General features: G+C 39.5%; 1 protein-coding gene across 1 annotated transcript in view; it reads right to left on the bottom strand.

The window, feature by feature from the left end:
- Positions 1–4,099: 4,099 nt before the first annotated feature.
- Positions 4,100–10,970, bottom strand: part of dctd (dCMP deaminase) — a 60,144-nt gene continuing 53,273 nt past the window's right edge. The window contains exon 4 of the mRNA XM_048595306.1: positions 4,100–9,306. Within this exon, the coding sequence (XP_048451263.1) occupies positions 9,201–9,306 (106 nt within the window). The 3' untranslated portion in view covers positions 4,100–9,200. The remainder of the gene's footprint in view (positions 9,307–10,970) is intronic.

Here is a 10,970-nt window from a genome sequence, read left to right as displayed (position 1 = left end):
TTATCTGTCCTGATGTCATTTGTCTGGAAAAAATAATGCATTCTTTCCACATACTGGGCCCCAAAAGTCAAGCTTCCAAGACAAAGGCATCATGTAAGAAATGCTTACTTCAACTCGAATACAACTAGTACAAGAGAGCTTTTTCAGGAGCATGCTTTACTCTTGTCACCACTGAAATATCTCTGCAGGGGCTGATATCCTGTCACCAAGTCACCCTTTATCAACACATGAACGGTCCTGGAATATATCAAAATCGGCACCAGAGTGTCGGTACCTCTGACAACTCACCCTTTTTAATGTGTTAGCCAAGGCTCCCTGATTTGGACCAGATGGGCCTAAATCAGGGAACTATGAGGTCTGGCTGGCTGGCCTCACTACAAACACTACATATAGTTTCTACTAAATAGATGTAAATGTGATCAGGATTGGTGGGAAAGTTTGCGCAAGTCTCCTGAATTGAGAAATAAGAATTGGTTGCAATCTATTCACTGCATTTCACACACAGGACATTTAACGTTGAATGCCCATAAGCAGGGGACACAACGAGGGGGCTAGATATCAATCGTAACGTCATTGCATTGTGTGAAATTGTTGCATTCAAGATGGCAACCACTAAAGCTGACATTCATTGTTGGCAATGGATATAAATAGTGCACTCCATTATGAACTGAAAATATGTTAGCATTGCTACAGCTGGACAATTTTATTGCCCCATATGTATCTGTCACAATCTGAAGTGTTTTCTTTTGCAGCATATTTGTTCATAAGTAGAAAATAACAGATGTGTTGTCGAAGACAATTATGTCATTCTTTCTGCCGGGTAACTTGCTGCTGACGGACCAGAATATCAGGCGTGCGAATTATCTGACAACAGAGGCAAATGGAGAATAAGAGGGCGCAACGTTATTTTACTTCTTTTTAGCACTGAATGGGATGATGTTCATGGAATTGTGCCAAGTGGGAAATTGAAAACATTAGATGGAAATATGAAGACTGCTCACAAAGGACATGAAGTATCTCAGTTCTCTGCCCTGGTAATAATCAGGATATTTATTATCACCTTTCATAGCTCCTTCTGAACTTGTGGCTTACTCCAATAACAGCCATTTGTCATACTTGAGCCCATGTGTTCTGCCACGCTGGCAGTGCTGTGTGCTTTGTGTATGTTTGGCCTATTCTATTATGCAGTGTTAAGAAACCTCCTGCTGTCTCTGCAACTCTAGATAAGCAGGATGATGTGATGCGATAGTTTACACGAAGCAATATTGCGCAGAAGGACATCTCACCTTCATATTCTCCAAACTGTCACAACCTCCGATACTGTTACAACTGTTCCATGCAGTGAGATGAACTATCACTGATATACTCCAAAGACAGTCTTATGGAGAAGAGCTTCTTCAACAGCAAGAACCAATTTGTACACATTTTTCTTCACTCATTCTGCAAGAGTATACTTTGTGTTTGAGTGATTCCAAATAACCATTGGGTCAAAGTTCAAATCAAAATGATTATTGCAAAGCTCTTCAGCAGGCTACTGGAATTGAAGTTGTTCAATTTTAGACATAAGCTTTTAGTGAATTTCTATAAAATTCCAAATAAAATCCAAAAGAATTTCGGATGCTGTAAATCAGAAACAAAAACTGAAATTGCTATAAAACTCAGCAGGTCTGGCAGCATCTGTGAATAGAAATCAGAGTTAATGTTTCGGGTCTGAGTTCTGAGGGAGGGCCACTAGACCCAAAATGTTAACTCTGATTTCTCTCCACAGATACTGCCAGATATGCTCAGCTTTTCCAGCAATTTGTTTCTGTTATATAAAATTCCTCTGTTCATTTAATATATGTAAAATAACTGTTGAATAATTGCCAAAAGTTTCCTATGAGTCTGCCAACTTTTTTATTCACTCGTGGGACTTGGATGTCACTGGCTGGACCAGCATTTATTGCCTATTCCTAGTTGCCCTTGAGAAGATGGTGATGTGCTGTCTTCTTGAATACCTGCAGCCCGTGTCTTGCAGGTTGATCTTCAATGGTGTTAGGGAGGGCATTCCAGCATTTTGACTCAGGGACAGTGAAGGAACGGCGATATATTTCCAAGTCAGGATTGTAATCGGCTAAGAGGGCTTTGCAGGGAGTGGTGTTCCCGACTGCTGGTCCTTCAAAATAGGACTGAATGTGTTAGCAGCCACATTTTCCTCCTTATTGTACAACTGAAGTTTTGTCAAAGACAAGGTCACTCTCCTTTGAGCAAGTTTCAGGTTCCACCTAATGTTCAGGTCCTCACCCGTTGTCCTGTTTCCTGTTGCTGTCCCTGTCAAACCCATCAGCTTTCAGGTTTCCCATGTTGCCCACTAAACCTTTTGTACTTATACACCGATTCAGATGCCTTTTAAATGTTGTAAACATACCTGCCTCCACAACTTCCTCTGGCAGCTCATTCCATACATGCACCACCTTCTGGGTTAAAACATCACCCCCTTCGGTCCCTTTTAAATCTTTCCCCTCTCACCTTAAACCTATGACCTCTAGTTTTTGACTTTCCCACCCCAGGGAAAAGGCCCTGTCTATACACCCTATCCATGCCCCTCATGATTAAGGATTGTTCCCCACTAAGTCAGATACAGCTATTTGACTGAAACACATGCAGTGTGATTAGCACATAAGCTGCTGGCATATACTGTAGGTAATGACATCACTGTAGCACAGGGCCACACATCAACATGTTTACCATATGACTGTTCAGTCCTGGTTGTGACAAGCTGCCAGCCTATCTACATTAAAAAATGCTGTGAAATGCTGTGAGCATATAAGCACAGTGAGTGATGCTAAGAAAGCAAGCTAACAGCCATAAAATGCATGCTATGCAGGTGTGCAAAATGGGGGTGTCCATTTGAGTGCAGAGTGAATTGGCAGATGTATTGAAAGGCAAGGTGTACTCCAAAGTGCTATAAGTGCATGAACACTTTAGTCCAAGATCAGTACGATGTGGTGAGGATGGTGTTTTGACAATGGTGACTTGTGTGGACTGTGCATGGACAGTTGTTGTCTCTGGAGCATGCAATGAGATATTAGTGAATGAACCTTACGATGGCGACACTGACAACTTACAAACTATATGCGCCAGACAACCACACTAACTTCCAATGCATCTAGGGTTTTGCTACAGAATTATGAACTGCATATAAATGAAATGAGATGACTAATGTCAAAGTACAAAATTAGACCTCTTTCCCCCCTTCATGTTGAGAACCAGACTTTTTATTCTTAGAGTATTTTCTCACATCACTCAGAAGCTGTGAAAATTCCACCCACTGAAACTATTACCAAGGTCATTACTCTCACCATCTTTTGCCACTCCTCTGCAAATCTCTGAAAGATGATAGCACCACCTTTCTCCAATTCTGATATTAACCTTGATTGACATCTATGGAAATATAAATGGAGACAAATATAAATACAGCTGCTGTTTCTTTTTCTCACATTATTGCATTCAAATTTACCACAGGCAAGCTTGAAGAGGAAAAGATATTTAATACTGCCTCAGCAATGGGATATGTAATCACGATCTTACTTTTTTCCCCTATGAACATGTATTTGATTGGTGAATCAGAGAAAGACAGCGCCGTCTGGAAAAGCAAAGGATGTAAGAAGTTTTTAGGTAGGGTAACAGAGCCAGCTACCTCAGGTGTGTAAACAGTTTCAATCCGGGCAGGGTGACTAGGACCAAGGTATGCCATCTAGTCTCTATCAACTTCCACAGAAACAACTTTCCATTCACAACTGCTGGCACTGAAGCTCACAAAAGGCGCTTAGTACTTCTGCCACAAACGTCACAGGAGACAGATATTCCTTCCCTCTAGGTTCTGGACAGATGCTTCAGTTTCTGCCATTTTACCATGGTTTGCACTCTATTATCCTTCCATTAATAGGATATTCAGTTGCTGTCTCTGTGGTTTAGGCAATAGCTAATGTTTGTTCTTTTTCAATACTTATGACTGCCTAGACAACAAAATATGAATTAAGGGAAGAATAGACAAGTAAAAATAATATTTATTTCATAAATCATGGAACAAGAGATATTAAATATTTCAAATTTTGCCAAATATTTCATAATGTCCCAGATTTAGTGATTGATTTTCCTTTATTCAGAATTGCTTTTTAGGAATTAAAGTCATTAAAATTATTTCATTATTGCTGTAACACAAAATGCAAAACAATCCGTCAGTCATACTTACAAACAGTATTCTAATGGAATATTAGTTTTTATACAAAAACATTTCCAAGTGATATAATTTCCATAATTAAACCCAAGGACACATTCAAGGGTGAGTTTCTAGAACTAACTCACAGACAGAAATACTTCGGAAAGCTAGAACTTCTGTTTGCGTAGTGATTTTCCAAACTCAAAAATTCTTCATCATTGTGATAGCTTTTCAAGTATAACCATGTCCTACCGATGGTACATGCACTAATTTTTGTAGAGGCAGGTCCATTGTATTGAGATAGATGACCCAGATTGTGTGTGTTTCTGGTGTACAACTTCAGCAAACATTTGGCCACTTCAGCTAATGTCTCAAGGCCAGATTCCATGGCTCTAATGACATAACTCCTATGGAAGTGAAACACACTGACTTCATGGTCAAACTGCAATGGGCTCAAGGCTCAGTCCAGGGATGCAAGCACAAAATTTACATTACCACTGAGGAATAGCTGCATTATCAGCGAGACAGTCTTTCAGATGAGATATCAAACAGATTTGGCCAAATGAAAGCAAAGTACTGTAGATACTGGAAATCTGAAATAAAAACAGATAACAGTGGAGAAACTTAACAGATCTGACAGAATCGGTGGAGTGGGAAATTAACATTTCTACTAGAACTAGGGGGCATAGCCTCAAATTTGGGGGGAGCAGATTTAGCCGAATTGAGGAGGAACTTCTTCACTCAAAGGATTGTGAATCTGTGGAATTCCCTGCCCAGGGAAGTAGTTGAGACTATCTCACAATGTTTTTATGGCAAAGTTAGATAAGATTTTTGAACAGTAAAGGAATTAAGGGTTACGGTCAGAGGGCAGGTAAGTGAATCCAAGTTCACAAAAAGATCAACCACGATCTATTGAATGGCAGAGCAGACCTGACAGGCCAGATGGCCAACTCCTGCTCCTATTTCTTATGTTCTTATATAGTCCAATGACTCCTCAGTCTTACTCTTACATCTTAATCTCTCCTTTACCACCATTAGCACTGCTTTTAGACCTCATCCCCTTCTATCAACAGTGTAAAAAAACTATCACTTTTCAGCCCCGGTCAGTCCTGGACAGGAGTCCTACTGGACTTGAAACATTAACTTTCTCCCTCTCCACCGATGCTGCTAGACCTGCTGAGTTTCTCCAGTACTTACTTTCTTTCAAAAAAAAGATTTGTACATCATTCCACTGTGATTTGAGAGAGTTTGCTGTGTGCAGATCAGATGTTGTATTTCTTACTTTACAATAGTGTCTGCCTCAAAAAAAGTATGTGTAAAACACTTTGGGACTTGATAAGAGGTATAATATAAATGCAAATCTTTCTTTACACTTTGAGAAAAGATCTGTTGCCTACACCAACATTCTATCCAACCTCGATCAGAAATCTGACATAACTAATACTCTCTAGTGGAATCAAGTGAAGGTTTCACATTAAGGATAAGTACCATTTATTAATGTTTGCAAGAACCTTTGATTACAGAATGCCCATAAGATATTGCTAGTGCTTCAAAAGCTTCCATATACCACAAAAAGATAAATGTCAGTCTCAGAGGAAAATAGTAAGTGAAGAAATACTGACAAGTTGTATTCAGACTAATTACTTCATGAATAAAGGGCTTCACTGAGCATTTGAGAATCGTACTGTAATTGTTAGAATTCTGAAGAAAGTACATTTAAACGTAAATTGAAACATTGAAAAGCAAATGCACTTTGATTGCCAGAGCCCAATCCTTACTCTGTTTTATCTCTGCCACCAAAAAAGTTACACATTAATAAGCTGACATTGGTCCAAAAGAAATGCACTTGAGACCAAGAATCAAAAATGAATCGAAAGCTGTTTTGCAATCCACAGATTAGATGGAATATGAAAGCTGTTATCAACAGTTCATATGCCAATTGCCGTGCATAATGAAAGCCCCCTGTAGGCCATAAGGCAATCGGAGTAGATTAAACAAAATATGCAAGAGCTTCCATTTCGGCTGCACTCATTACGTTGAAAACAAAAAGAGAGATGATTATCCAGTGTTGTTAACAGATTGCTGAAGTTGCAAAGACTTGGCCCTGGTCACACATCACTCAGATTATAATGAAACGGTAAACAAATGCTAAAAGTGAAACATGTTTATTTCCCCAGAGAGCTCATTTCCTTCTTCAGGATCTTAATGGCTTGGCTCGATGGTGAAGATAAAGTGATTATCATGTCATTTAGCCTTTCCATGGGTGTCAGGTTATGACGTCTATCTGGATTGATGCATGCTATTTAAATGTATTAAGTTTATTTATTAAGCTTTAAGAGGATTTTTAAAAAACTTATCGGAAATAAACAGTTATTTGGAATTGATCCCTTTCCAATAATTGCTCATTTTGTATTTGGAATACACACAAGTCCTCTAAAGTAGGACACAGCTGCACTATTGAACAACTGGAATCCTCAAACATGACCTTAACTGTTGATGCTCTTCCAATCATCAGGTTAGGAGCCTTTCAGAGCAGCAAACTGACAACTGCAAATGCAAAGATTAGCATTTCATTTGTTTTGTACTGGACAGGAGGCACTCACTGAGGTACATTATGTACAAACCAGCGTTCACCCCCTTTTATCCTGAATTGAATACAAGGTGGACTGTGGCTCACTTATTCTGTTCTCACAGTACATGTACCAGTGAAAGTCCACTTTTTAGATATGGGGAAAGGATTTTGAATTTTCCATTTCTTAAACCGCACACAGAGATAATTTTGATTTGTGTTTCAAACAACAAAGCTTAGATTTCCTAACCAAAAATACTGACTTAAGAATAAAGCATATATTAAACTGGACACAGCTTAAAGGACAATCTGCAGAACATATCTGAAGTTTAAAAATAAGGGGCTGTCGACTAGCCAGAGGAGAAATATTTTCTCACCTCAAAAAGGTGGTGAAAAAGATGGATGCTTAATAAGCAAGGCAGGGGGTGTGGTGAAAAATTACTGGGGTAGGCAGGACTGTGGTATTGAAGTTACAATTGGATCAGTGACAATATTATTGAATGACAGAGCAGGCTCCAGGGTCCAAATTGCTCACCCCTGCTCATAAGTCATATGTTCCTAAGTGACAGTCATTAATGAATGAACTGCTTAGTTAACGCCAACTTTTCTGCCCAATGGGCACAGAATCACTGTAAGCCCACACTAATTGAAAGAGGTTCATAACTTTGTGCATAAGCATCATCAGAACTAGACAGAGAAAATTATGAAACAGACAAGTAATGGACAGAAGGGACTGCAATTAGATTTAGAATGACACTGGGACTTAAACTGTTAAATGACAACGGCAGATTGGATAAGGTAGACTGGTATTCCTTTCGGTATAAAAGGTTGAAGAGAGTATACAATCTTGATGCTTAATATGTTTAAAGGACATGACAGACAGCAGGACATAACACCAGGTCTTTCACTGGTGAGAAAACCGAGGGCATGGGGATGTAACCTTAAAATTAGAGCCAGTTCATTTAGGGGCAAACTCTGGGGGCGTGACTTTATATAAGGGTAGGAGAAATCTGGAATTCCCTGCTAGAAGACTGTAGGTGCTGAGGTGTAAATAATGAAACTAGTCGCTGCAGTGGTAATATGGTGAGCAAAAATTGATCAAAAGGATTTAAGTGTAAAATTGTGTTCCTGGCATCTCTTCTCAACTCCTGTTGCCACACTGCATAACAAAGAAACTGAACAACCAAACCAAATAAAAATTTGCAGTTTAAAATAAAAACAACTTGCATTTATGTTGTATATTTTTCTTGCCCTCAGGATGTTTCAAAGCAATTCTTAAACTATTTTCAACCATTTGAAGCATAACCACTCCACTGAATTGTGCGTAGCAAGACCCTGCAAACAGTACTGCTTAACTGGAGGTTTTGCTGCAGGAATAAAGTATTGGTCCACCTTTTCCAGTAACAATTTTACTTTGATGGTAACAGAATCACACGCTCTTTCACTGGAAGAGCTGGCGAAACAATAAACGGAAACATATGTCCAGTGATGATTTGTATTTGCATTATTTAAAAATTCTATCACAATTGTAAACTGTACCTTTAAACGCAAGATGGCTGCAGGCATTAATTGGGATGGCTGGCTTGTCACCATGTCTGGAATGTCTGCCACAATCCTGTCAGAAAGCTGGGGTAAACTCAGGCAAACAGGCATGATCATTCTGAATGTAACCTCCAACACAGAATGACCTAGAGTTCACAGGTTTGCAAGGAGGTCGCATGGAAACATGTTCTAGGTGTGAGAGAGAGAGAGAGAGAGAGAGAGAGAGAGAAAGAGAGAGAGAGAGAGAGAGAGAGAGAGAGAGAGAAAAAGAGAGAGAGAGAGAGAGAAAGTGAAAGGAGAGAGACATGAGGGGGGGTGGAATAGAGAGATTGGTTGGTGGGGGGGTTGGGAGGGGAGAAGGTGGCGGGTAGACATCTCAGACACTGCCTGCCTGAGCAGACTGCAAACCACGACATACACTGTGCTAACCACAGCATGGTCAGATCAGAAAGGGATTCCGCTCTCGAACCAGTCAACTGTTTATGGAGAGAGCAGAAATAAAACATTGTGAGCCTGTGTTCAGAAGGTCAGGTAAATCTGATACTCCAAAACAGAACTCTGAGGAAAGCCATGGCAGTGTCCCATATCCTGGACTTCCACAAGTAGTAAGATTGTTAGTGGCTAATGACTTAAGTTCCTTACTAAAGACTTAATTTTATATACATAGAATATAAAATAAATGCATATATAGGGCAAGCTGAAGCAGCTCACTGTTAATTCTAATAACAAAGAAACCTGGCACAGCACTTAAAATATATTAAATAGTTCACTTCCACTACTTAGAAAACAGGTTGTAAACCATTTGTAGGATACTTGTTTGAATGGTAAGTACAAAGAAAAGTCCTGGACAGAATGGAAGTAGAAAACGAGATTTTCCATGATGCAGCTTCAGGCCAATGTTGTTGAGGCACTTGGACAGATTTCTAAACAACTTCTACTTTTGTTTATTGATTCAAAATCAATAGTAATTGTTTTATTCTTTGGAATAAATTTGCTACAAAACAAAAGAAAGACATCTATTAGTCCATGCATTGGTAAAACACACAGGCACAAACATTAAATACTATTCATTCACGTGATCTACCCAAAGGCTGATCCTTGGCTCATTGTCTGCCAATGCTTCAGCCAAGGCCTGTTATGTTCTGATGAAAGCTCATTGACTTGAAACATTGGCCCGCAGCTTGTGAAGTGATGGGGAATTTGGTTGCTGGTTGGTTTCTTTCTCCACAGATGCTGCGAGACCTGCTTAATATTGCCAGCATCTTTTGTATACATAGCCAACACTCACATAAAAACATGAAAAATTAAGAAATCCACTCTTACTTCCCGTTCGTTAACCGGCCTAACTCAAAGCAGCCTATCAATCTAAACAGGTGCTTCACTTATGGAAAAGATTTGCTACAGTCTAAGGGGAGCTAATTTGTACCAGATCAGAAAAAAAACAAGTTTTAATTGCCTTTGTGGAGTCTGCCATTTACATCATGGGACTAGTTCCAGGGAGAGAAGCAATACAATGTGGACTGTCTCCAGTTTATTAAGTTTGCAGCAATATTACATTTGGATTCCACACAATTCAAACGCTTGTCAAAAGCTTGATGAGAATTTAGAATCTGCAGATACAATATAAAGACAGCATGAGGCAGCGAGGTTAAAAAAAAGTGTCTTTTCAAACCTTTACATGCAGGGGAGGAACTCAGCCCCTGGCTAGAATGAAATGTCAGCCCTCATAAAAAATGCCTACAACAGTCTGTGAGTTGGCTGCATGGTAAATGGACTATCAGATCTTTGTTTACTGTATCTGTCGACTTGGACAATTCATATTCTTTATTCTAATGTGAAACGTGGGTGTGTTCAATTCTCACTTGAGGTCTGATATAGATGCCTCAACCAAAAAAAACCGCACTGTGAAATTATTTTTAAAGTCTCCAGGGAACAGTGAAAGACACCCTCTTTATGAAAGAAAGTTAAAATTTAGCCAAGCTCTTTCCCTTCTGAAAGAAAAAGCTAACTGCATCCTCACAAACTGCAATTAAGATCCATGTTCGGTTGTTGTCCCTTCATTCCTGTCAATGAGCAGGGTTTAAGGAAAGGAACGTTTGCCAATTGAAGTGCAGACAGATTACTTTGCAGCTCAGAGAACAGCCCATAAAATTTACAATATGAACAAGAAAGAACAGTCCGATGTTCTGACCACTCGACTTCCACTTTTGTGCTCTCCCTCCTGATACTCAGAAAGAGGTCATGGGAAAAAAATGCAATGCCCACTTCAGCTTTCTGTTTAATGTGACTAACGGACTCGTATGGTACTGGGGAGGGGGGAGGCAGTGAGAGTGTGAGAGAGAGAGCCTCTTGGATTAAACACAGGATTCTTCTAAATTAAGAGTTCTGTGCTACCATCTAATAAATGTATCACCAATGGATACATTGTATCTCTCGAGACCAAATTACATGTCAAACATAAAACCTTGTCAGGAATGCGCAATGTCAAGGAATTACATATTTCCACCATTAGTGATAGCTATCTAAAGCAGCACATTCCTCACATGATTTACAAGCCCAGAATTCCCATTCACTTGGAATGAGACTTGCTCATTGCGCATTGCCTAGTTTGAGGCACCTCAAACGTTAAACAATAAATCCACCTTATTATGCCGCAAA

This window comes from Rhincodon typus, chromosome 3 (genome assembly GCF_021869965.1).
Source record: "Rhincodon typus isolate 14 chromosome 3, sRhiTyp1.1, whole genome shotgun sequence".
NCBI classification, from domain to species: Eukaryota; Metazoa; Chordata; class Chondrichthyes; order Orectolobiformes; family Rhincodontidae; genus Rhincodon; species Rhincodon typus.
Note: the sequence above shows the minus strand (reverse complement) of the source record. Positions and strands in the feature narration are given on the sequence as shown.